The sequence below is a fragment of the Molothrus ater genome, chromosome 7 (assembly GCF_012460135.2).
Source record: "Molothrus ater isolate BHLD 08-10-18 breed brown headed cowbird chromosome 7, BPBGC_Mater_1.1, whole genome shotgun sequence".
NCBI classification, from domain to species: Eukaryota; Metazoa; Chordata; class Aves; order Passeriformes; family Icteridae; genus Molothrus; species Molothrus ater.
In genome coordinates, this window is record NC_050484.2 from 28,630,538 (window position 1) to 28,658,307 (window position 27,770).

Below are 27,770 nucleotides of genomic sequence, written 5' to 3' on the forward strand. Positions count from 1 at the left end.
TCTGGCTCCCATAAAGAAGTCAAAGACGTCACTCCTGTATTCTTCAATTTTGCCCGGGCATTTAATGGCTCATTAGCATGCATTAACACTTGCTAAAGGTCCGCTCAGGGACAAGGAGAAACTGCAGTGAAAGGAGGCAGGAACAGCAGCGCTCTGTGCGGGTTGGCCCTCAAGGAGCTGCTGCCAGATCTGGGGAGAGCTGCAAGGCTTGGACAGCAATAGGAGCCTGGGCAGGGAGAAAGGAGGGGTAACAAAGGGCAGCTTTTCCCTTTCGTGCCAGGAATAGAGACTCTGGGAGAGCACTACTCCATGCACTGGGGAGAGAATGCCCAACCTAGCTGCTGTTTCAGTGAAATGCCATCACAAAGCCCTGGTGTGAGCAAGGTAGGGGGTAGGCAGGGTATGCCTGCTGCCAGGAACACCAAGGAACAAAAAGAATAAGCACAGCACTGAGCACTAACACAAATGGAATCATCATTTGTGTTCCTGTGAGAAATCCATGCAAAGATCATCAAATATCTCAAGTTGGAAGTGACCCATTAGGACTACAGAGTCCAACTCCACAATAATCAAAAATATTTACCAGGTTACAATGTAATGTTAATGGCTGGTGGTGTAATAACAAATACTGCATTTAACTGCTGCAAAAGAAATCTAGAGGAGCATATCCATGGGGACACAGAGCATTCTAGCTAAGAACCATCCACCTGCACTGACCTGCACCCACCTCTGACCCAAAGCACAGCACGGGGGTCATTGGTGCCATTAGAGAGGGGACCAGGCATTTTTACATTGCAGCCACAAGCACTGGCCATGCTTTCACAGGTCACAGCCAGCAGACAAGGGTCACCCCATGCTGTTTGTCCCAGCCCAGAGGCCATTTGAACTCTGGGATCTTCAGCCTTTTGAACAGGTAAGGAGCAGGATGGGGAGCAGGATGGGGAGGAACATACTCTTGGAGGACACGAGCACATGACTCAATATTGAACGGAAAAGAGAAGAGAAACCAGGTTAAAGGGAAAAAAGTAAATTCTGAGAGGAAGAAGAAGAAGAGAGAGATTGGGGAAGGATGGAAATAATGTCCTGGGAGGAAGCGGTTTCAGGAGCCGCCCAAGGATTGGAGATGTGAGTAAACACATGCACTGAGTCAGCCCCATGCTCCTCCAAAAGGCCACTGAGGATCTGTGTGCCAGACTTCACAAAGATGAAATCTGGAATGCAAACACCTCCCACGTGGCTCTCAGCCCCTCTGAGCATTGGGACTATGGGCTCCTGGAGATGAGCACACCCAGACCACCATGGGACACCCTGCTGAATTTGGCTAATGCTCAGGAGCCCTTTGCCTACCAGTTAAAATCAAACACTTCTGCAGAGGAATGCTACTGCCAGCCAGCCACTCACACAGCCCTAGTGTGGAATCTCTCTACAGCCTTTCAAATCATCTGGGAGCTCAGGGCTGGGTGTCCATGCCCTCAAATAAGCCTTCCCTGCACAGAAGGTGCCACCCTGGCACAGTGAGCACATGATCCAAGCACAGAGCATTGCAGGCTGCTCACAGCCTTAGGTGAGCGTCTCCCAGCCATGTCCCTGTAGTTTCTGCTCCTCCTCACACCGTGTGAAGAGCAGACTTTCTCAATGACACTCCACACTAAAGGCTGAGAGGTTTCAAGTGTTGCTCTCAGAGCTCACTGCTGTCTGGCAGAGCAGGGCCAGGCCCAAGGCACCACGGGAAGCAGCGTGGGTTGACCCCAGGCTCAGACAACAGCTCTTGTTGCCAGAACAAGGCCTAAAAGCCAACATCCCCCATGTGTCAGCAGCAGCAGGCGCCTCCACAGTTCCTTCCTCACCTGTGGAAATGTCTTCTAAATCACTGCTTGAGCAATCACATTCTGCTGCTCCAAAATGTTGCAACAGCAGGGCAGCCCTACGCTCTACAGGAGGGCAAGCAGGAATACCAACAGTTCAATAGCTGGCCTAAGAAAAGAGCTGATTTATGGAAACACACATTTAAAGAAAAAAAAAAGCATTTTTCTTGATTTGGGACTTAGACATTGTGCAGCCAAATGACACTGGACATAGAGCCAAACAGCATCTGCACGGAGCTTGTAAGCAGGGCAAGAGTGGCATCAGTCTGAGCAGGATGAGGGTGGATTCAGTCGACTCTTCTTCCCCACCACAGTTCTCAGCCCTGCCTGCTCCAGCTGACCTGATCCTTACTTTTTTTTTTTTTTTAAGCTGACCCACTGGATTGGAATAAACAGAGCTGAACCTAAACCTTCTATTTCTTTACAGCAATCCATCTGATGAGAGTCAGCAGAACAGCTTTGCAGTTTAACCGCAGAAAAGGAAGAGGATAGCAGAGGTGCCCCATTTGATTTGTTCCTTATTAAATGTTTGTAGTCTATTCTTACTGGAGCCAAACTGTTTCACAGGTGGAGGAGGGATGTAAGCTGGAGAGGGAATGCCCACCCAAATAGTGACACCAGGCACAGGCGCTCTGGCCTCAGTTCCTCACAGCTATGGGACACAACAAGTCAGAGGTTTATTTTTCCTTCTTGTTCAGGGGGATTATTTTGTTTTATCCATTTATTCTCTGGCTCACAGACATCTCAGGACAGGACCCTTGGCTGAGCAGCTCCTGCAGGTGACAAAAGCAAAGGCCAAATGGGAATACACCAAGGAGAAAGGTCTTCAGGAAGCTCGAAGATAAACATGCAGCCTGAGTTTTGACCACATTGTAAAAGAGAGATGCTACAGTAGTGCCATCTCCTTGCTGTCTGTTCTGGGCATAAGGTCCCCTGGGCTCTGCAAGTGGCACTGTAGGCAAGAGACCTCAGGGTGCCTGAAACCAGATTTGTGGGCTGCCAAGGGCACCCTGTGCCCCACACAGTGTGACAACATACACAGACTGCTGTGTCTTCCAGCCCAGACTCCTCCTCCTACCCTGCTCTTTGGTGGGAACAGGGGCACTCGCAGTGCTACAACACCCTAATGATACAGGGTTTTGTTTCAGAGGACTTTACTTGGTTCTGCTCACCCCAAACCATTCTCCCATGCCCTGCACCCCAACAGCACCTGCAGCCACTGACCCCTGTGCCCCCAACCTGCTGCTAATGACTGTGACTGCTCACAAAGCAACTGGTACTGTGAGGTTACAGCACAGTGACCCGAGCTGACACTGCATCCTCTGTCACCAAAATAGCCTCGAATATGCTGGGAGATATGTGCTCCCCATCCTCCTCCCACATGGGAAGCACAGAGGGATTGACCTGTAGGGCAGCTGCCCCAGAGAGGGAGCTGAATCTCCCTGCAGCTGCACTAGCACTTAGCAACAGCCAAAGGATTATTTTTAACTTCCATATCTATATGGCCCTTTTGTCTCTCCCCTTCAGGTTCTCTTTTACTAAGCAGTGCTCAGAAAAACCTACAGATAACAAGACTTGACGTGACTTAAAAGGAAACATTGCTGATGTGGTTTAGGCTCTGTTCCCTCTCTTCTTTCTGCCACAGGCCACCCTCTTCCCTTCTGGCAGGGGTACCTCTGTCAAAAGCCACTGCACCTGCAGCACAACCACAGACAGTGGGCACAAAGGGAGCTCTCCTTCCTCCCCAAACCACACTCAAACATCACCTGCACCTGAGAGGTTAACAAATCAAATAATACCCATTTCTTTCTTAACAGCTGCTTCTGGTAAAAGTTTAGGCATTAGGAATGAAAATCATTAAGATCAAAAATAAAATGCTGTTGTGTGTCTGAAAGATGTAAATCACCCTTATTCTCACATCTGAGTTTTCAGATGCACACCAGCATCTCCATCCAAGAGGCAGTTATAATTGCCACCCAGGATGGTAGCTTTATTCACCACTGGGTAGGTGAACAGTAACTACAAAAGTACATGTGGAAGGAAGTCTATTTCCAGATGATGTGTCCATGGGCACAGTGATTTGTAGAGTAACAGATCCCATCCAAATCCCCAGGGTGGAGATACTAGCAGAGGAATCAAACCCAAATGCCACTCTCAAAGCATGGAGTTCTAATGCAGGACCAGAAACCAGGGCACTGACACTGAGCCATCATCCCACTGGCTGTTAAATGTGTTATGGACAGGGTACAGTGAGAACAAATTGCAAAAGCATGAGTGAGGTTTCTAATTTGAGGCGTGTTAAAACAAAACAAAACAAAACAAAAAAGCCTTATCTCCCTGGGCCTTAGTACAGGCTGAAACATCCCTGAGCTTCCCTATTTACTAAAACCAAGAGAGGAAGCTTTCAGAAGTAAATACTGAGGACTTGAATGAGCTCAGCAGTTTATGTAGTGGTTTCAGCAGGGCAACTGGAGCCACATCACGCGTCAGCTTGGCTATTCTCTGCCAAATAAACCCCCAATTTTCAATGAGCTGTCCCTTCCCACATCCCATCTCAGAAGTGATTCTGACACTTGCACGTATTGCAGATGTGACACCCGCTGCTCTATCGCTGATCTGAGTTTTCTGTGTCACTGGAAGCCCTGTGCTGGTAAGGGAGGCCAGCCCAGCTCCTGTGCTCCAAGGCATCCCCATCTGTGCTGTGCTTCAGCCAGCCACGACCTTCAGTCACCTTAACCAGCTCGATGCTCACAGCTGCTCACAAGCTAGAGAGACTAGCTTCATTTACTGATGCAAAACTGTTCTTAAATCTGATTTATTGTCCAATTCTAAAAAAAATGAAGAAGAGAAACCACAAAAGACCTGATCCCCGAAAGCTGGACCACCATCAGTAGCTGCTGTGTTGCTCAGGCAGTATGGATTTTTGGGATGAGATCTTTTGTGTTTTAGGGGGAGGAAGGGCTGCAGCATGACAAATGCTCTCTGTAATTAGTGATGTGCCTGTGCACAACCAGAGTCCTGGGCTGAAGAGCACATAAATGACACACAGGAGCTGGGAACAGTGGTGGTGGGTAAGGGAAAATTTCTTTAGAGACCCATGTGATGCCATATTACTCTGTGTCCCCCCATCCAAGAAAAAATAGGTCTGGAGCAACTGAAACTAATGAAGCTTGGCCTCCAACAAGCCAGTCTTTCTTCATTAGAGCCAAATGTGTGATGCCCTTACTGGGGCCTCTCCTCCCTCCTGCCACCTTGTTTTATGGGACCTTCAGGAATGCAATTAGGGCAGAGATGTTTCCTCCTTTGTCAAAGTGCCTGGCAGGCAGCCAAGGAGTTCAAAAGCCTGTGGGTTGTGCAGCCAGCTGCCCCCTCCCCAGCCCAGCTGCAGGCAGGAGGGATTTTTGCCCTCTCTCACAGCCACCCACATTTCAGAGTAGAGGGGACAGAGTGATGTGTCGAAGATCTCAATGCAAAAAGGCAACCTCTCCACCCAAAGAAAAACTGGGAGTAAAGCATTTGAGGGTTTGGGAAGCCTCTGCCTGCTTTGTCAGAGCACAGTGCTGCAGATAACCCAGCTGCACTTCTTTTGTAAGAACAGAATACTTGTGTAATCCATCCCCTGTGGCCCCTCCAGAAGCTGGATTAATGGCTTGAAACAGCTGCTCCAGAGCTGTTACCTGGACTTGGGGAGCAGCAGAACAAATGCCACTGATTAGTGACTAAGTGACACTGATTCTGCGTTGGATGCAACTTGCATTAATATTTACTCCACATTATAAATTAGTTAAAGCTCCCTAACAGGAGAGCTTTAACTAGCAGGAATTAAATCTTGCTAGTTCTTTAGATTCTTTCTCACCCAAAATCTGCTTCTCCACTTCATGAGGGGGACTACAAAAGGACTGGAGCCATAGACAGCACTGTCTGCAGGCATCTCTCCTCTCAAATGCTGACAAAAATGAGGCTCCAATATTTATAAATGGACCCAGGATTTTTTTTTTCCTTAGCCAAAGGACCAAATGCCAAGAGACAAGAAACAAGTTCATTTCAGAGTATTTCAACCCCACTTGGCTTCTGCTGGGAATACAGGATGCCTGAGCATAACATGCCACCCACCCCTGTGCCATGGCTGTGACTCAATGGGGACAGCTTTACTGCAGATCATAAAAGGAAGAAATGCCTGCACAGATGGGTGATGGGCTCATGCCACAGCCATGTAAGTGCAAAGCAGTTTGCCTGAGTGGATTTTTACTTCTGAGCTCAGAAATCTGTGCTCTCCTCCTGGTGCTCCCCAGAACCTCAGCTCAGGTTGGACTGGCTGTTTTCTCATCAGCTCTGCGTGGGATGGGCACTCCAGGTTCATGGTATCACCTTGTTCAGCAGCTGGGGCAGGTGTGAGTGCCTTTGATGGGGGACACCACAGCCTGTGTGCTAAACCTGAGGCTGGGTTCCACTGTTCAGAGCACAGTCAGTCATCAGAAATGCACTGAGAGGCAGTGACTGCCTTCTATGCAACCAGAGGATTCAAAGAGTATAAATAAAACTCTTGACAGAAGTGATGAGTTTCCCTCATGGGTCCAAGCCAAGAAACTCCCAAGCAAGGACAGAGACAATAATCTGCTTCAAAATCACAGCTCCCTACACTCTGCTTTTTTGGTTTGTGCTTTAGCTAAAACCTGCACTCCCCCGAGAGAGTGACAGGCACAGGGATGACAGAGCCTTTCAGGGACAGACACCGTGCCCAGGAAAAGACAGAGTAAGGGCAGGGTGTCATTTCACCCCCAGCAGGAACAAAAACAGCAACCAGCCACCGTAGAGACTGCCCTGAGAATCAACCTGCTCCCAAGGCATCACCCAAACTCTTCTGGCTTCCAAGTCTACTTGTGCTGGTGGACAGATGTTCAGTGCTGAGCTAAACACCTGGTCTTTTCTAGAAAGGCCCCATTTGTAGCAGGGAGAGAGCATGGTCTGCTGGAAGCCCCCAGCAATGTTTGTGTAGCAGAGGGCTGTTTGTTAGGGACAGCCTTGGGCATAGCCCTGCCACGCAAGCTTGTGGTGGGCTGGGCAATCCCAAGCCTCTTGGCATGACAAAACCACCTCAAAATGTTATGTCACTGGCACAGTGCTTGCTCCAATTCAGATTTAGCATCACAACTCACGCAGCCATGCCAGACTCCATACTTTCCCTCAAGCAAAGAGCTTGCTTGGCCTCAGCCTACCCTTTGTTTTCTTTATAGCTATAAAAAGGACTTTTAAATTACTTTAAAAAGCTCCAGCAAATCCCAAACCAGCTATGATGTGCTTCCCAGCACCAGACATCCTCCACAGGGACAGAGGCAAGCAGGTGCAACAGAAGATAGATAACTTGCTTTCCTGTGGAGCAGCAGACCTCTAGCCCTCCTGCTGGAAAGGAAATTTGAGCAGAGGTGTGTTCTTCTCTTGCAGCAACTGCTACACTAGTAACTTACAACCTCTCTTTACAGCACTGATGCCCTGCTTGCTTTTAAATATTCTCCTTTTGGGTGGGATGATGTTATCAAAGCAATGTGGTCTTCTGGAGAACTCCCAGAGAGTAGTGCTCCTAATTACTTCACAGCTGAGTTTAATTTTTACCCCTGTCTACCTTCAAACACTTTTTTTGTGCTTGCTCACCCATCTTTCCACTCATGCACCAGCAGGGAGAGCCCCACACACCCCCCACTCTGGGCAGTCACTGTCAGGGTGGAACTGGCCTTTCCCACTCGATCCCAGCTGGGATCTCCAGAGCAATTCCAAACCCAGAGTACTGCCTGCCTCATCTTCAGCAGTGACAAAACCACTAGCCAAACATCCTCTATCTGCCTAACAACACAATCGCCTCAAACAGTCAGAAACTTGCAACTAAAGCTTATTGCTCCACTCTGAAATATGCAGGGCAAGATAAACAGCAGTGGAAAAAACACCACTTCCCTGGAGAAAACATAAAAAGTAACTATTTTTTCCAAGCTTACACTTGTTTGGAATTTTTGTCCAAGGTTTTCAGCTACGGAAATATTTTACTTGCTTGAATGCAGGCAAATTTTAAAGAACAGCCCTGTGCCCTGATCCAACTGAGGGAATTATGTCTGAGGGCTAATCCAGGCAATTATGTTCAAGGTAAATTATTTGACCTTGGACTGATGAGGTTTTAAAACCATTTTAGCAAACACAGCTAAATAACTCGTCTACCTTTGTTTAAGCAAAGCTGACTGGCTACAGCTTTCCCAGTGAATGACTTGTTTTCCCAGTGGGAGAAAAATCCATACATAAAACAGCTTTAGGAATCTTTAATACAGCTTTTCTCTAATAAGTAACAGCCTGAAACACAATCTTTCCTTTCACCTCTGACACACCAGGGGATTACACCACATACTTCATCTTTAAAAGAAGATTGTTTCTGCCTAGGCAGGGAAGGATGGCACACAAAGGAAAAATCCAACCTATGACAACACCAAAAAAGCCTCAGGGGATTCATGCCAGTGCTGGTTTACTCTTTCCTAGGGAAATACATCAGTGTGCAAGAGATGTGCATAGTTACATCAAAATAACAATAACAAAGCCAAGACTCTGCACATCTCCGTGGGATGCAGGCAGCAGACAAACCTGCAGGTGTGGGAACCCAGAACATCCCTCTGGCTGTCCAGGACGTCCAGGACCCCTGCCAGGGGGCTCAGAAGCCCTGGCACGGAGCCCAAAACACCTGTGGGTTTGATTATGACCCATGAAGCAAATTACCAACCTTATATGAAGATCAGCAAGCCACAACAGTTCAGGTAGAATAATAGTGAAGTTATCACGGGGTGGAAAAGTAGATTTTGGGGTTTTTGGTATGGGGGTTCAGGAGGCAAGATGGAGGGAACTGGGCATGTCCAGCCTTTCTCCTTCTTCTTCTTGGCCTCCATCTTCTGCTGTGATGTTGGCACTTACAGATTGGTTTAGAGTAGAAGCTCACTGTCTAACATAGGTGATAGGTATTGGAAAGTAATTGTAAATATTGTATATGTAGTTTTTAGTATAAAGACATAACACCGCCCCAGGGGCAGGCAGAGTGCCTGGAACTGTCCTGCTGGACGGACCTCGGCAGGGCAGGAGAAAGAATTTTATAGATAAGAAACAATAAACAACCTTGAGACCGAGAAATGAAGAGCTCTGACTCCTCCTTCAAGAGCCGGGCTGGGAAAAGAGACTTTCTAACTTTTCTCGGGGTCACTCTGACAATATCCTAAAGATCCCTGACATGGAGGGAGACAGCCTTTGACTCCAATGCTGGAAACCCAGCTCTGATGAGGATAATGCAATTTTTGCTCTTAACTGTGGATGCCTCTAAACCTCTCCCTCCTTGTTCCCATAAGGAAAAGAAAGGGAGCACAGACTCCTCCAGAAACAGGGCAGATTCCCGACACACTCCAGCCCCATTCTGGGGCAGCTTTCTCACTACCACGACACTGAGGGCACAATGGTATTGGAATTTAATACCAATATGGCTGGATGGAACGTGCTTGGGCTCGTCTGGCCCTTGCTGCTTGACCAAAGGCAGCAGCTGTGGTGGTTTCACCTCAGAGACACCTTTGGCTGGCTGGATGCTGCAGCTGGGCACTTGGGACAAGCCCAGGCATGCAGGAGCTCAGGTTTATCTCTGGCGAAGAGGCTTCAAGGCGAGGTGAAGGAAAGGAGTTGGGTTCTGCTGGAGGGTTTTGATCCAGAGCTTTATTCCTGGCCCACAGGCCTCTGAATCCAGCAACAGCTCTAACAGAACAGCAAACCACGTGGTTGCCGTGTCTTTTAACCCCGGGGAGAGGGGGAGAGAAGGGGTAGGGATCCCATGAACCAGGTAAGGGGGGGAAGTCTCAGGGGACAAATGACACCTGGATGGCCCAATGTGTCCCAGGGCTGAGAGGCATCTTTTGAACTTCGCCAATCACACAACGCCCTTTCTGGAATGCCAAGATTGACAGACAGCACTCAGCAGGGGCAAGGGGAGGGGAAGGGAGAGGTGATCGACGCACCTGGGGAAGGAACCGGGATAACTGAGACAGGCTATGGCATCACACTGCAACACAAGGGAGGGAAAAGGCTCCTACCTGAGCAGAGGACTCCCTTGTACCTGGCGCAGGAGAAGTCGTCGCACTCGCAGAAGGGCCCGTAGATGTTGCCGAACTCGCTCTCGTAGCACTGGCACTGGTTGCAGCTGCACTCGCCCCGGCCGCTGCACAGGGGCTTGCCCTCGGCCTCGCGGCACAGCGCGTGGTGCAGCTCGCCCATGGCGCCCTCCCGGCACTCGCAGCGGGCCCCCAGGTAGCCGGGCTCGCACTCGCACAGCCCGCAGGCGTAGGTGCCGTTGCCGCTGCACTTGGCGCTGGCGGGCGCGGCCCGGCCGGTGCAGCCGCACTGGCAGCGGTAGCTCACGGCCACCTCCAGCGTGTCCCGGAAGCCGGCCGGCTTGATGGTGAAGCTGTGGGACGCGTCCTCGGCCGGGCAGCTCCGCGCCTCCACGGCCACCTCGAAGGAAACCTGAGGGGAGATGGAAGGTGACGGGCGCTGTGAAAAACGCGGATCGCTTGTTTTTAAAATTTTAAAAGTTTAATAGTAATGAAATGGTTATAAAAATAGTAATACGTTTAGAGTAATAATGATAGTTTGGACAAATTGAATTAGGACAATATGAGACAATAGAGACAAAGAGTTACGGAGTCCGGGTACCTTTTTCTGGGCAGCATGAGCCTGAAAAAGGACACATGTTAACAAAGGATTAACCCTTAAAAACAACAGCCTGTGGCATATCCATACATCTCATACATGATGCATAAATTCCATTCAAACACAGGATTCTGTCTGGTCATCGTCAACTTCTTCCTCTGAATCCTAACGGCGTCTTCAGGACTGAGCGAGGTATGAAGAAGTTCATTTCTTCTGATAAGAGGGCAATAAATTCTTTTCCTCTGAAAGATTTAGGTGTCCTGTGGCTGCTATTTCGCTGCAAGTCCTTTCTTTAAAAAAGTATCCTACATAGTGTGAAAAATACATGTATTTTATGATTGGCTTTTCGCAAATATTAAAATGAATATTATATGTGTTGTGTTAGAAAGTAATGCTGCATTAATTCTCTTAAGTAGTGTGTTAAATATAGTTTTAGGTTATAAAAAATGTTAAAATAGAAACTATGCTATGTAGGATACTTTTTTTAAAGAAAGGACTCGCAGCGAGACAGCAGCCACAGGACACCTAAATCTTTCAGAATTTTTTGCCCTCTTATCATAAGAAACAAACTTCTTCCCACCTCAAAGGCGCTGTCCTTTTTTGGGCTTGTACTGCCCAGAAAAAGGTACCCAGACGTCCATAACTCTTTGTCTCTATTGTCTCATATTGTCCTAATTCAAATTGTCCAAATTATTATTATTCTAATTGTATTACTATTTTTATAACCATTTCATTACTATTAAACGTTTAAAATTTTAAAAACAAGTGATTGGCATTTTCCACAATAGCATAGTTTCTATTTTAACATTGTTTATAACCTAAAACTACGTTTAACACACTACTTAAGAGAATTAAAACAGCATTACTTTCTAACACAACACATATAATATTCATTTTAGTATTTGCAAAAAGCCAATCATAAAATCTGCATTTTTCACAGGCACGGCCCCAAAGCAGCTGCCAGCGGTGCTCCCCGGCAGGGAAGGGCAAATGTGCTGGGGAAAATCCATGGAGCAATTCCACAGAACTTGGCACGTCAGAGCTTCGCTTCCAGGTGTGCAAAAATAAACCCCAAACAATTACACATCCAGCAAGGGCACCTGCAGCTCAATGCACCAACATGAGGGGCTGGGCATCCAAAGTATTTTAAAACTCTCTGCTGTCAGCCATTCACAGCAATTTTCCCCATCAGGCACCACTGTTTTCTGTGAAGTGGGAAGGAACTTGCCTATTCCCATGAAACAAACAGGGCAAAACCCTAGCAAACAACCCAGTTTTCATGCCATTAAAAATAGAAAACTCTCTCAAAACAAGATCTAACCAGCACAGCAAAGAACCCAAGGTGCCTATAAGATCATGGATTTAGAAGGTTTTATGGGACTCCTGATTTGCATGTGGATATGTGTATCAGCCCCACAGTCCCAAGCTTTTGGCATGCTGCTCACAGGCCATTTTGAATGGATACTTCTATCAAGCCTGGCTTCAGAAGGTTCTACACATCATTAAATGGTTATACATCACACCCCTACTCGTTTTATGTTGCTACAATCCAGTGTCAGGGATTTTCTCCTTGAGAAAACCAAGACCATACTTTAGTTGCTTGCTTAGCCCCTGATTTAATCCTGCTCTTTGTTAGGGCTGGTCAGCACTGCCCAGAGCTGCCAGTTAGTAAGGAGGATTAACCTTATTCCAAGGAAATGAGACCCTTTCCTAGGCCTCAGGAAGGAATGCTTTCTCTCTGGGGACATTTGGGGGTCACCTCAAGCTCTCACTGACTTCACTGTCGCACAGGTCAAGGGGGGATGTGCAGATGGAAGACACAGCAGCCACCCCTGGCAGGAGAGCTGCACCCCCAGGAAACCTCCCTTGGCCCCCTCCCATTCCCAAGGCCTGAAGCAATTAGGATAGAATCTCAAATTACAGAGGAGGAGATCAGAAAGCAAGCTAAGGGGATCAGGGTAATCCTGCTCCCTTTCACCCGCTGACACCCACAGCCCCAGGACTAAGCCCCGGCAGATTAGGGTCCAGTGCCAGCATGATCCTCTTTAGGGAAACTTCCTTAGCAGGAGTCAAACCTCCTCAAAGCAGTGGGACAGAAAGCAGCTGAAAAGAGGGGGTGGAGGTACATGACCCCACCATCCTGTGGTATCTCTCCCTGTGCAGGCACCTTGACACTCAGAGTGCCCCTAAAATGGAGCAGTGCCAGCACCAGCTCCCTGCTGCACTCACAGCCAGACCCTTTATGGCACAAGCTGCAGCAGCTGGAGCCATCCAAGGAGCTACAGGGATTGCTTTTACCTACCTATCCAGGACCCAGTAAATTCAGTTTAAAAAGCAAGGCCACTTCCCTGTTTAACATCTCACATGATCCTTATTTGGTGGGGTAAAACTCCAGCTACTGTTGACTCTTTCAAACTATTTTTATATGTCACAGCACTAAGAGCCCTGAGGTATGTTTGCAGAGTCACTCTTCTCAAATAAGGCAATCAGGCTGCTAATGAACCCACACCCATGGCCTCAGACAGCAAAAGTCTGAAGAGAGGGAGGAGACTCCCCACCAACCTGAGCCCTCCTGCCCTAGCCCTGCAGCCCAGCAACTCATTTATCTGCATCAACACTCAATTTAAACAAGCAAAGCTTAGCTTCACTGCTTTTTAAAAAGCACAGGGTTGATTATGCCATGTTAATATTTATTTCAATCTGTGCTGCCATCCAATAACCTAGGAACTGAACACAGGAGAGGAGGGTTGCTGCCTATGGAATTTCACAGGTGAGAGTGTGATGTGAATATCTGTGAATAAGGGAAAAAGGCTCGTTTTTGACTATTGCATCCTTGCTGCCTGATCAGGACCTTCAGCTCAGTACTGTAGACAAGATGCTTTCCCTCTTTCCTCACAGCTCACCTTGGACTGACCTGCACCACTCAGAACTACTTCTAGCAGAGCCACCCTCTGTGGGTTTCTATATCATCATGAGAAAGCAGAGGAAAATGAGCAAAACTGTGTTTTATTGCCCAGGACCACTCATCAATGGAGGGAAGCAGGTGAAAGAGCCTCTCCAGGGAACAGATTAAAAGGCAGACTCACCGTATCTCCAATTTTGAGGTCCCCACACTTCCTGAGCCCAGGATAGGACAACCCATCCTGGCAGGTGGCTGTGAAGGTCAAGCCAATGTCCTCAGGGCTGTCCCAGACTGTGAGCTCCACCTTGGACCGAATACTCTGGAAACACAAGGGGAAAGCAAACCATCAAGCTCCCAAAGACAGAAGGGTTTCTTCTGCTTTAGTCTCTTCTCCTGCTGTTTCCAGAGGGTGGGTAGGACATCTCTGCACCTATATGGAAAAAAAATCACCCCTGCACACACATTGACATTTGAGTTTGGTCCAATCAGCCTAGAAGAGTTCTGACGATCACAACTAGATTCACAGGGAGCTGCCTGCCACCCCTGCAGGGTGTAATGGACACTGCAGCCAGCACTGGAAACATACGGGTGCACAAGACAAAGAAGAAAACCTTCTCGACCAGAAACAGAATATCTCTGAATTGAAGGTCAGAGCTTTCTGTGCACATCTGCACCTTCTCCTCCCCATAACCCAGCTCCTGAGCAAAGTGCAAAGCCTGATTCTCCACTGGCAGCTGTCCTACAATGTCTGTTGTGCAGCACAGAGAAGACGTGAAACTGCACTAGCTCTGTCCTGCTGCCTTCATTTCACCCAACTGGTCAGAAAAATGTATTCTCCCTCTTAGAAGAAAAAGCTGAACCAAAAGCACCCTTTTGTAAGAGTCAGCTGGAAACAGCACCATGGGAAAAATTAATGAAAAATCTCTTTCTTTGAAAAAACTTTTCAAAGTGAAGAGCATTTTCCATCTGTGAGGTTTTGGTGTGCTTCTACCCCTTTCTTCTGCTTCTTAACTCTCTGCCCTGCTGCATACACAGACTTTTTAAGTCACAACAAAATGAAGTTTATAAATATTAATTCAGAATGACATTGTTTTGTTTAATTCTTCCAAGGGCTGGAACTGATTTTCATACCAGTGGTGTCCAAAAACGACAAAGTTTTTCAAAATGGAGCTTTCTGCACAAATATGCTTATTACCCAAAACCAGCTTCCACCTCCATCCCTCTTCCCCTTGTCCCCCGCCCTCACCAAACAGGCCAGATTAAGGAAAAGTGCTAATTCAGACCTCTTGCCAGTACATGTGATGACAAAAGCAGGGTTCACATGCCAGCAAAGAGCCAATGCTTCTAGAAATGGACAGGAAATAAATGAGTTTTGGCCGGGTGAATCTAAACAGTCCTTGAGGAAAGAAAGGAATAATTCCCATCTCTCTACTGTAACAGTGAAGCTTTCATGGGATAACAACTGGGACCACATGGAGCATCCATTGCCTGTGGGCTGAACACCGCCAATTGTCAATTAATCTATGGATGCTGCTCTGCCCAATTCATCCTGTAGAAATTAGCTGCTACACTGATGTGCTCCCCTCTCTTCTTTCCCAGAGGTAGCATGGCAGAAAACAGGACACCAGGTCAGGCCTCAGTATGGCCTTGCACAGGCTCATCCTATGTTCCTACACAAGTCCTCTTATCAGCCCTGTATAGTCCTGTGGAGCATTAACCGTTCTCTGCCTTCCTCAGAGGGTGAAGCTTTGGGAAGCACTCTTCCCAAGGGCATAACCAAAAGCTGCTTTAACTGCAGGGAGATGGGGGACAAGAAGGAAGAACTTTACAGATCATGCAAAGCACACCCCAACCACCCCAACCCCACATGGATTCTGGATGTGTAAACTCCTCCAAAGAAGTTCTTATTGACTCCCTGCACTATAGAACATAGTACCAAGAAGAGCTTGCAGCCATCAAAAGCTGTGCCCACAGGTCCCATGCATGAATAACTCTACCTGTTATGGGGTCAGATCTCCATGCCCAACACACAGCAATATCCTTGCAAGATCATGAAGACCTGACACATAGGAATTCAGGGAGAAGTCAACACAAACATTGACACCAGCTATGCTATGAACATGCCATTTAGCTGCTTCTAATTGAGCTGCTCCCCTGATCTCCATGGAGATGGACAACATCAGGTCAGCAGTACAACTCCAGGTCCCTTGCTGTCCTCCTCACTGTGCCAGGGCAGGCTGCACTGGCAGTGGCACACAGGCAGGGCTCCTTTGGGAGCATGGTGATACTCATAGGGTGTTGAAAACCAGTGTGGGCTGCACGGAGAGCAAGGCAAGAATGTGACCTTATCTGGACCTGGTCCCGGTCCCATCCTTGAGAGGCCTCTGAACATCAGATAACAAAGAAATAATCTATTTTACCTACTGGTAGGTAAAAGATCTCTGAGAGAGATCTGTTTTAGATGGGGGCTGTGTTTTGTGGGTAAATCTGTACGCAAGAGAAGTGAGGTGAAATTTCTGCTGTCCCACAGGCTCTCTTGGGTATCCACGCTTCTCATCCTCCTCACACACCTTGTTTCCCTTCCCAGGGTGGACATCCCAGCTCCAGCAGTGTGGAGAGGACAGGGGAGGGAGGCTGCCAAGCCGGGTGGAACTCACTGGGGGGAGCTGAGCTGGCCAAGTTCTTAGCCCTCCTCACTTCAGCAGCTGTGGAATTAAAATGCACTTACGTTGTAGGCTTTGACAATCAGCTCAATGATATTCTTGGAATCTTTGTGCAAAATCTCCACTGTTGTTCCAGGGATCAAAGTGGTAAAGTTCTTAAAAAAAAAAAAAAGAAAAATTAAAATGTTGAGGTGCAGAGAGGAAAGCAGAGGATGAGGAGGGATTTACCCCATGCCAGGGACACAGGCCACACACACTGCCCCATCACCCAGTGGTATACATGGTATATTTTGGCTCCAGTTAATGTGGAGCTTTCAAAAGTAAAGCATTGCTAATGAAGCATGTCAAATATTAAACAAAGCTCACGGCCATGGGTCAGGAACAAACATACCTGGGGCTCTGCTGCTGGGGGGGGAAGACCAGCCACCTTGTACTCAGGAAATCTGGCACTGCAGGGAGGGAGGAGCAGCTGTCCCAACTTCCCTCCCAACCCTGAGCATCCCCAGGAGAGGGGGTGGAGAACGAGCTCAGCCCTCCCACTCCCCATGGGTGAACAGCAGCATCCCCACCATAGCAACAGGGCTGCTTGTTGTTCCTGCTTGAGCCTCGAGGGCCTCGGCAGAGGTTTCCAAAAGCAACCCCGCCTGAAACACCACCCCTGCACCCACAGAGCAGCAAAACCCCACAGGGCAGCTCTAGACACAGGTTGGTTTTTGTGCCTTGGGTCACCTTTCCTTTTGAAGGGGAGAGCAGGAATAGCAGGAGAGTTCAAATTGTGTGTGGCACGTCAGGGCCCTGGACTCCGTGATGGAAAAACACAGCTGGGCAGAAAGGCTGTGCAGGATTAGGTAATGGGATTAAGTCACTGCAGAATGGGCCGAGCAGGTTTCTGCTCTCTGGCACGCTGCACACTGGCAGCCATCCGAACATCCCGATTAACATGGAGGCTATTTTAGCTCTTCACATGCTCACTAACACACATATATCTGTTTGCTCTAAGAAGCTTTAGTGCTTTCTGCTGAAAAGACCAGCAGGGCTGAGCCTTGCCTGCCTGCACCGGGCAGCCTGTGGCCACATGCATCACTGCACCCTCATCACTGCACACACATGTTTGCCACTGCACACACATGTTTGCAGCTGCCTCCACTCCCCAGGGCCTCAAGAGGCATTTCACTCTCCCCCCAGCCCAGGCAACTCAGCAATTACCTTGTAGAGCATGTAATGACTTTTTGTAACAGCGAAAATCAGGTGGATGTTGTTTTCAGCAAGTTTCTCCCCAAGAAGTGCCAGGGAAGGATAATCCTAGGGGGAAAAAGCCAGGCAGAAAGACTGGTGGGTAACACAGAAACAAAGACTAATTTCATTGCTCTTCTCTTCCCAATAGCAAAATTCATTCCAGACACATGGCGTGTTTTGTTGTGGATGAAGTCCCTGATGTACCAGCACAATCCTAACTGAAATAGTAGAAATCTGTTAAATATTTCTACAGCACTGCTCACTAAAATGCATGACTGACAACACCACTAGCCACAGCAATACCCAAAACACTGGGTTATTTCTTTCCACTTCCTATTTTGCCATCAGCAAATGCACATGTGCTAAATGGCTGCTACCTCAAGGGATGCGAGGCAGGGAGATCTAGAACTAAAGAAAGTGGAAATGTATCAAATTTTTTCTCCCAAAGCAGAAACATCCATTGCCTATTCTTTCTGCATACTGGAACCATAAAGAGATTACAATAAACTCTTTAATTCTGCAGATTTCCCAGATGGAGAGGATGGCAGGGAGATGCTGCTCTAGCAAAAAAAAAAAAAAACGAAGCAGGGCTCAGTCTCTAGAGAACAGCTTGAGTTCAAAACTCCCTGCCTGCTTCTGAAGTGCTGTCCTTGGAAAAAACCATCTCATTTACTTGAAGACTGGAGGACTGATTGAGAGCCTCTGAGATTCAAACATGGAAATGCCAAGGCAGCATCATCATGCCATCTCCTCAGCATTTACTCCACATAAGGGAGCCAGTTTGGGGACTGTGCTCCCTTACACATCCACTTGGTAGGACTGCACAGGGGGTTCCACTGTAGAGCCCAGCTTCTGACCTTAACATAGCCACCCAGATTCCCCTCCCCTCACAGGGTGACATTCAGGAACAACAATCATAATTAGTGCATGTGATCTGCTGAATAAAGCATCATTCTGCAGAAGGATGGGATAATGAAGTGGCAGGCAAGTGCTCATTCATCCCAGAAGTTTCCTCCGCTGAGTTCAATTTTTAGAAAGGGCTAGTTTGCCTTTTTATTACTAAGACTTATGTTAGTGTTGTGCTCAAAGGCTATGAATAAAAGCAATATTCTATTGTACTTGCTAGTGTAGTCACATCAAGGTAGATACACCCTTTGCAGGAAGAGTCCTCTGGACAGTCCTCAGACTCCACCCTCCTCAAACATATTTTAGAAAAGGGATGACATATTCTGTTTCCTGTACACTTTGCAGGAAAAATGTAATGCTCTTCAGGACACCAAGTTACTTTTCCATCCCATGCAATGAGCTTTGAAGGAACTCACTAAGTCACCAACTCATTTTTGACTATCACAGAAGCATTCACTATTGGGGAATGCCCAAAAGAAGAACAAATTTTATTTGCAAATTGCAGAAGCTGGGTTAAACCAGGCACTGCATTTGCCAAAAGCTGCTGGAGTAGGGGTTGGTTGGTCTCCAGAGAGGTCCTCCAGCCCTCGAGGTCTCTGAGGGCTGGGCCCCGTGCCCCACTCACCAGCTGGCTGGACGCGCTGTACTCGTTGGCTTCATTCAGGTGGCACTGCCCGTCGTGGGGCTGCACCAGCCCCCCCAGCTTCCCATCCAGGGCTATGTGGGGCACATCATCCGTGGTGAAGACCAGCAGGTGAGATGCCTCCTTACGCCAGCCGATCTTCTCCTGGGGGAAAGCAAACCCTGTGAGACAGCAGCCAGCCCCTGCCAAGCCCACGCTTCACCCCTCACCCTGCACATGGTCCCAGCCACGTGCCTAGCCAGCAGCAGACCCATTAGCATTAATTAGGAGAGTACCATGCTGCTGTCCACCCATCCCTGCTATGAAAACAAAATGTCGGGAGCCCATCCAGCAATTCCCAGCATCTCCTTCCAACACACTTAATTTAAAAAGGCATGAGGAGGTATGTGGACTGTCCACCAGACCTTCTCTGTCCAGATCCAAGAGTAAGAATTTCAGCTGCTTTTATAGCCAAAGGAGACCTGCCAATTTCCTCCACACACATTTAATCTGACCTTGTTTCCTCAGCTCTGTGGAGCGGCCAATGCAACAGCAAGAGCTGCAATATTCCCGCTCAGCATTTTCATTGCTGCTCACTCATAAAGGCTGTTTCTGAGCTGTGATGGACAAAGTGAGGTGCCTGCCAGAGGGGACGGGCTTTGGTGCAACCACACTCATGCCCAGGCACTCTGCCCTGATCCCCTTCTGCACACATCTCCTGGAAGCCATGGTGCCTCTGATATTTCATTGTACAGCTCTACACATGCCCCAGGCAGCTCCATCCCCAGGAGAGCAGGGGTACAGGGGTACACACACAGCCAGAGCAGAGCAGGGACCTCTGGCATTGGTGCTGCCACTAATCCCACACAACCACTCTGCACAGAGCTGCTCTGAGAAACTTCTGCTTATTTAAAAGCATGGTAATGTCAAGACATGCTGTAATGGTCCCTACAAAAGCACTGAGGCATCAAGCACAGCACATGAAGTGTCCTCTGACCCCTCCTTGATCCCTCTGTGCAAGGACCAGACATTACCACTGTCTTTGCATGAAGAGAGATGCAAGGAAAGATTTTTTTCAAGTAAAGGGATAAGATCTAGATGACAAACATTCCCCAGGTTTCCATGTTTTCATCAGCCCAAGAAGCAGATCTGTGCCTATAATAGCACATCGAAGCACTTTGTGGCAATGGAAGTGGAAGGAAACAGAGGTGCCCAAAGGAAATTTTTGCAAACCACTGTGCTGCAGCAGACCCCCTCAGTGGCTGCTCCTGCTGCCAGGTCACTGCCAAGCTGGGTGAGCAGGGGTCCTGCTGCTGACCACAGCAGGGAGATCCTGCCACGGCACAGACTGGAGGCAGAAAGTCCCACTGTCCAGAGCTTCCCCTTGGGCTGCCACACTGACCATCTGCCAGAAAAGACATGGCCCCACACCTTCCCTGCCCACGCACTTCCAGCATCCCCCTTCCTCCAGACCCTGGCTCAGAGAACCACCACACAAATCCTTTGGGAAAGCACAAGGGAAAAGCTGGGTCACTGATGGGAACACGGTGCAGATGGAGATACCCAACTCCTCCAGAGTTACTGCTCAGCTTATTTAGCATAACTCAAACTCTGCCCTGTTTACAGGAAGGTGCTGGCCCTTCCCATGGAAAGCAGTGGCGTGGGCAGGGCAGGAGGGCAGAGCAGGCAGAAGGGTGTAGAATCACATGTGCCAGCGCAATTTTCACCTCCAAATGTGAGTCATAGCCAAAGCCTGCTGATCTTTCCAATAAATATAACTTTTGCTTCAGGGACATTATTCTAGAGTAGATTCCTTTTTCCTCCCAATTACAGAAGGTTTATTTTCTTTATTGACATTTTAAAGACCCCCATGATGCATATAAGGCCATAGGAAGAAATTTTTGGCAACACACATCCCTTACCATGCACCAGCACATTACAGTCCAGCTCAGGAAGCAATGAGTATTTTTTGCTCTGGGAAGCAGGATTCATTCCTCTGAAGTTACCCCACTGGACAAAAGGCTAAAACCTCATGCCAAAATGTAACTTCTTAAGAACTCAACCCAAAAGTGATTACAGCTCTAATAATGCAAGAGGCAGTTTTCAGTCTGCTCAGCCACCAGACAGAAGCCCATCCAATTCACTTTTCTTTGAGTATCCAAAGCTGATTTCTTTTTAAATGTTTAAGGCCAAGAAACTCCCAAAGAGATTAGAAGGATTAATCTGAGTTTCATTTCCTTAGAAATGTGCTGCACACAAAGAAAAGGAGCTGCGTTCAAGCAGCAGTCACAAAGGCACCTCGGGGGTGCTGGTGCTGGTCACCTGCCTGCTAAGCCCACCTTTAAATCATGGGCTAAGAATTCCTTTGCAGACAAACTCTCCATGACTCCAACACAATGTCCCACATAAACAATATCAGAACTGCTGTGGCTGCTCAGCTCAGGAACTCACTCCCAAAAAGCAATGAGCACCCACAGCCTCAGTGCCAATATCCAGGCACTGAAAGTATCTGATGCCTCAGAACATCAAACCAGGGTGCCTTGGATGGGCTGGCTGAGCCAGTGCTGATCCCACACCAAAAGAAGCTGTAGACCTATGAAAAAAGCCCCCCAAGGAGGCTGGCAGGCCAAGGAGCATCTCAGACTGCCTCTGCCAGTGGCCTCAAGGCACTGGAAAATACAGCTCTTCAGCATGCAGTTTCCACTGAGAAACCCAGAGCAGCACTCCACTCTGCTTAAAGCAAATAACCAAGGAGAATTTCATTTTTTTTTATTGGACTGGGATTGCTGAACAAAAAACCCTGCACTGATGCCTACCCTCTCATCTGGTTTTTGATCCTTATGGGATAAGAAGGATTTTTAAAGCAGGGGTGGGACTGGACCCAAAGCAGAGTAACATGTTTCCACAGGGCTTGGGGTGCTATGGATCCTGCCCCTACTCCCACAACCAGCTACAGTTGCCTTCTGTACCCCAAAAAACAGCTTCTCACTCCATACAGCCAATAGTGACTGGCAAAACTGCCACAGCTGCCTCAGCACAGCTCTCCAAATACTATTGGAAAAGCAGCAAAGCCTGTATTTCCATGCCTGAAAAAATACCTACATTTATACTTTGGGCACGGAATAAAAGCCATTCAATTGCCAAGACTCAGTTGCCAGGAGACCCCCCTGCATTCATCAATTTGTCTAAAACCTCACCAGTTTTTCAGGTGCAGACTTTCTTGGAAGCAAGAAACAGATACAGGTGCAAGGCAAGTATGCCTTAGGGATCAAAAGCCAAAACCTCCTTCACTTGGTATTGCTCTGAAAGGCTCTTCAGTGTCTCCCAGATGCCTTGGCTATCTCCAACTACCAGTGTCTAGCAAGCACCAAGCAAAACCATTCCAAAAGATGCTTTATTTTCCAATCTAGCATTATCTCCTTGCTGCATCTTAGCATATAAGATCTGAAACTTATACATACCACCAAGCCATATGAGGCTTGCACTTAGAGAATGGCAAAAAACCAAAATACTGCAAATGGAAAATGTAATTAAGGAAGGCTGATTAATATTCCTGGCATACTATTTTAGCATCAGAATAAAGGCTTATTGTCTCTGGCTCTTTCATTGCCTCGAGAATAACATTTACCATATCTTCATCCTTCAGAAAGGAGCCAAGCCCTGGGCCTGGTCCTTAGTTTCTGTTAGCTGTACAAACTTTCCCCATTCCTTGGGTTGAAGACCAGGCCAAAACATTACTTGAGTGCTACAGAGCCCTTAGGCAGCTCATGCAGAAGAAATGCTTGCTATGCATTCCAGTGTAAAAACATCTAGTCAACACAGGAGGTATTGTTTCTGACACCTCAGAAGGGGAGGAGAAGGCCTTGTTTAGACACCGTGGCTTGGAGACAGCAAGGCTCTGCTGTGCTGTGACCCCCTCTCCCCTTGATGCTGAGCACAAAGTGCTTCATGAGCAACACACTGCATGTCCCCAAGGCAGGGGACTCTCTAAGGTGATAACTACCCTGGAAAAAGCTGGAGCGAGCCAGTGAGATGCAATGGGGTGCAGAGCAGTGACAAGGAAACCCACCTCAGAATTCACCAAGGTGCCCGTATGCTGCTCTCCTTGCATCGGAGGTGGAATAGGTCCTGAGTTAACAGAATTACTGTCTGTTTCTGGGGTTTTCATCCCCATGATACTCCATTAGTCACTGCAGGATGACAAACTCCATGCCAAGAATATCCTTGTCAGCAAGCTGCACTTCTCTGCCACCCCAAGTGTCTGCAACCCTCACCCATCTCAGTGGCGTTGAGTCTCACCACAGCCCACAGCCACTGACCAGTCTGGGCCTTTGCTTGGGGACCACAAGGGAAATTAAGCAATAAGTTCCCATTTTGACTATGGGACCAAACATCCTAATGTCAATCAGCTGCCTTGAAATTTTGCCTTTTTTAACTCTGGACAGACAGAATCTTTGCTGCTCATGGCTGTGATGAGAGGCAGCTGCTCTGCCCAGAGCAAGGCACTGCCAATGCAGCATGAGTCATGGCACAGCCAGTTCTCTTGCCTTCACACCAGACCCATGGACTTCCTTTCCCACACCCAAGCTCCAGTAATTAATTAACTGCTGCGGCTGCAGAAATTTGCTGTCATGACCTGCCACATCATGCCAACAGTCACGCATGTACACATGCTCACCTTTGCTCACCCTTCCTTAAGGGTGCTCATTCCTGAATTAAGTTGGTACCAGCATCTAAATTCATCTTCTAAATTTAGAAGGGACAAGGCTGTGCATTCAAGAAGGACAGTTGAAGATTTTAGCCCTTAACAACAATCTGAGACTGCCACAAATTCAGAGGAAATATCTTGCAGGTCTCCTGCCTTCCACCAGCACTTCAGAAATGAGCCCTTGTGATACACACTGAAGTACTGCTGCACCATAGGGAAATATTTGCCTGTTTTTGCAGTAACATCGTGGAAGGGATTGCAAAAACCCACATGGTGAATGGCACAACTGAGTCACCATCCTGAGCCATCCCTGCTCTAACCATGGGAGCCACCTCTCCAAAACTGAGAAGCACTTTATATCCAGACAGTTATTGGGAGCAGCACTGTAGCTGTGCCAACAACAATATCTGTGGGAAGATGCCCCAATGGGGCAGGTTCAGTCCTGCCAACACCGTGAAGCACAGCAAAGGCAATCCAGGCAAGGAAAGATTTGGCTGCCCACATGCCTGCAATCCATCACTCCCACAGACTATTCCTAGCTCCCAGCTCCCATAATTCAGACCCAGAAGAAAACATGCCCAACCAGAAGGACTAAGCAAGGCTGAAGCAAACAAAAGGAAAATTGCAGCAATAGGTGAAAAAGCAAATAGAACCATTCCTGATGAGCAGGGAAGCTCAGCCTCATGTCAGAATTTTCATTCATGACAAAGGGATATGGAGCAACCCAACTACTTGTTCCAGAAAGATCTCCAAGCAAGCATCTCCAAAAACTCTAAGGACAGGGCTAACATGGCACCAAGCTAATGAACTCTGCTCCAGTTCTGCTGACAAAGAGGGAGAGAAGGCTGTCAGCACCCAGAGGTGAGATCATTCCCACACACACAAAGAGGGAAGGTATGAGCAGTAGGGACCAGCTCCAACCCCCAACATGGGTCTAGTGCTGCAAGACGTGTTCGATGCACCCTTGCTAAACACATTGAGCTGATGTGCAGCACTGCTGCACACAAGTGTATGTGACTCTGGAAGGATTCTATGCCAGGTGCTCAGCACCAAAGGTCTAACTGGATAATGAAATCTCAGCCCTAAATTTGTGTTTACAAAAGCTCCATTTTTATCCCTTTAAACTAGAGAAAGAATTAACCTTTTTTCCTTTGCCTGCTTATCTATGGAAGCACATAATGACAAAAGCCTCTATTTTTTAATAGCGTTTTTCAGTTTCTCCAAGAAAAATTTAGAAGTTACTTCCATGAAATGGCAAACAAGCTTTGCCTTGGTTCAAGAACAGAGCAGAAGAAACCTCCAGAAATGAGAGCAGCTCACCTTGCACACAGCAGCCTGCAAAATGGCATCGAAGCCGCCCTCTGGAGCATCCCGGTTGCGGGAAACTTTCTGTTTCCGGACCTCCTCGTTGAAACGGTCGACTTTATCCGTCAGGGACAGCAGGTGGCGGAAGCCAAAGGATGGGACACAGCTGGGGAACAGCTTGTAACTGCGGGAAGAATAGAGGACTGGTCAGCTGGGAGGAACCACACCCGCAGCCAAGAACTGCAGAAGCTCCCAGCTCTACCAGGTTGGTCTCTAAGGTTTTGTTCAGAAGGTTGGGATACTTTCGCAGTGCTTTGTATTTTGGACACTTCAGCTTCTGGCTACTTATCTACAAAATCCTAGAGTAAAGCCTGTATTTTTTTTCCTCTCAAGGGCTTTCAGAAGCTGAAGCTTCCAGAGATCCCACCAGGACTGAACATCTCTTTCCACGTACCATGTGAGTGGAGACTGAGCACCAGCCCACCCTGGGCCATGCAGCTCTGCACTTTCAGCACTCAAAGTGGTTTTCACTGGGAACCTGCAGCCAAGGATTCTACCCAGTGATAGGGAGGCTGCATTTTGGCAGATCCACCCTCCCCAGCAGCCCAGGAGGGCCATGGGAGCCGTGTCCCACACCTGCAGAGCCTGTGGGCTGGTGTCAAAGGGCAGGAGTATCACTGCCAAGAACCAGCTTTCCCCTCTTCTGCAGTACAGATTTTCACTGTGTCATCCAGTTTTCTTGCCAGTTTGAACCACCCTACACTTACTGCACACCACCAGGCACCTGGCAATTGCCCAGTATGAGATGGAGTAATAACCAACACCAGCTCAAGCCTCCTCCCCACTCTCCCTGCAAGCTGGTGAGCAAACACAATCTGTGCTTCCCACTGGAGCAGAAAGGTGGGAAGGGCACCCTAAGGCAGAGAAATATCTTGGCAGGCTACCAGGAAACCTTTTTTTTTCCCATACAAAACCATGAGAAGGCAGTTTTGGTGCTCACCTGGAGAGCTCAGCAGAGCAGCTCCTGTGGCATGGGAAATCAGTGAGTGTGTGCAGGAGAGAGGGATGGGAAGGGTTAAGAAGAAATGTGTTTAAAAAGGAGTTGGCCTGGCACTAATTCACTCTTATCTTTAAACATATAACCCAGAGTACAATTAAAAGCTTCTGCTGATACATGACCCACTATGGGTAAGTTGCAAGAGGCTTTTTACACAAAGGAGTATTTTAAATTTACCATCACTGAGAACTCAAATTCCTCACAAGGGACCCCAAAGCAGGGATTTCCATACACACACACACACCCCTAACTGTGGGCCAGGTCTCATTGCCCTGGGCTTGGCTGGCAATTAGAGCCATCCCTTTTGATCCATGATCCACGTCCAGACTTGCACTGTGCTCATGCCCAGGGCAAGGCAAGGAGTCTGCCATGTCTGAAACCTCTCACTGCAGGGTCTCAGCAAGCTGCCCTTACCCCACCAGGATGCTGAGTCAGGAGCAGGGGTGATGAGGGAGACAAGGGAAACAGGGCTGCACCCCACCCAGACCTGCAAGTCAGTCACCACCACAAGGAAGAGGAGGGGAGAGCCTGGACCACTGCAGCTTGAGTTTACTTGCAGCTTTTCTTAGATGCTGAACAGTTTGTTTTGATAGGGATATCTGCAAACAAAACCACGCCTGACAACCCACCTTGCTCACCAGGGACATGTGGCAGCAGCCAGAGCCCCCACACAGAGCAGGCTGGGGAAGGAGATTCCATCAGAGAGCAGGGAGCCAGCACCCCTGGTTTGGATGAAGAGGAGACACATGGCACCTGGAAGGGAGCACCTACCAGATGAGCTGCCATGGGCAATCCTTCCTAAATGTTTTCCTAAGACCAGGCTGGCTTAAAGTAACCAACAGAAAGAAAAGCAACCACGTGGGTAAAGCCAAAGGAACACAGATAGCCTGATCATGGTGGGAAAAGCTGAGGTGACAGCTCTGGATGTTCTTGATTAAAGGTCATTGGAAGTTTCAGGTACACCTTTGCTGCTGAGTTGTCCAGTTCCATCCTCTCTTCCTTCTGCACCCATCTCCTCCTGCATGTTTCACTCTGTTTCACTTGGCAAAAGCCATGTCACACCAATTAAATCACACACCAGCCAAACAAAGTTTCCAAGATTTCTCCAGCTGGAGCCTGTCCCCAGCCTGAGGGCAGGTGTCAGAGACTGAGGAGGACAGAGATGACAGAGGATCCCTCGGAGGCTATGCCAAATTTCTGGGAGAAGCACTACGAAGAGTGTGGTTTGTATGAAGATTGTGGTTTGTAATGCCATCGTGGCAGAGACACCTTCGTGGCTCAGTGTGGTCACTTTTGCCTCACGATTAAAGCAAGAGTTTTCAGTGTAAAAATCCATTTGACTTTCCACTCTGGACAGAACTGGTGAAAAGCGAATACAGAAAATTTTTGTCCGGTCAACAAGCAATGTGCAGTGAGCTGCCAATGCTTGGTCAGAGCCAAAAGCTGGCCTAGAAACTCACAGCTGATGCAAGCTGTCTTTATCTGCCTCTCAGAGCATGCACAGAGCTTGGCATCCATGCATGAGGTGATCTTACAATGTAAGTATCCACAAATGGCTCAAATGAAAGGGTTCTCCTCGCTGCCCTTAGGTGACTAGGAAGCACTCACTGATGGATGAGGTGAAGATGGGGAATACAAAGGTGTCAGTGGTGACAGTCTCCCAGGAGGGCACTTGCTGCTGTATCCATCCTTCAGTGCCAACACCCAAACCCATGTGAGCCTGGACACCCTTCCCTACACCCAATCTCGCTCTGGCATAATCCTCAATTCAATGGACTTGATCCCAACTCTGGT

At 48.1% G+C, this 27,770-nt stretch overlaps 1 protein-coding gene across 1 annotated transcript in view; it reads right to left on the minus strand.

Annotated features, from left to right (window-relative positions):
- Window positions 1–27,770, minus strand: part of ITGB5 (integrin subunit beta 5) — a 58,020-nt gene that overhangs the window by 13,446 nt on the left and 16,804 nt on the right. The window contains exons 5-10 of the mRNA XM_036386879.2: window positions 24,935–25,103; window positions 18,910–19,071; window positions 17,349–17,444; window positions 16,208–16,297; window positions 13,664–13,798; window positions 9,962–10,391 (exon numbers count right to left, since the gene is read on the minus strand). Coding sequence (XP_036242772.1) covers window positions 9,962–10,391; window positions 13,664–13,798; window positions 16,208–16,297; window positions 17,349–17,444; window positions 18,910–19,071; window positions 24,935–25,103 — 1,082 coding nt within the window. The remainder of the gene's footprint in view (window positions 1–9,961; window positions 10,392–13,663; window positions 13,799–16,207; window positions 16,298–17,348; window positions 17,445–18,909; window positions 19,072–24,934; window positions 25,104–27,770) is intronic.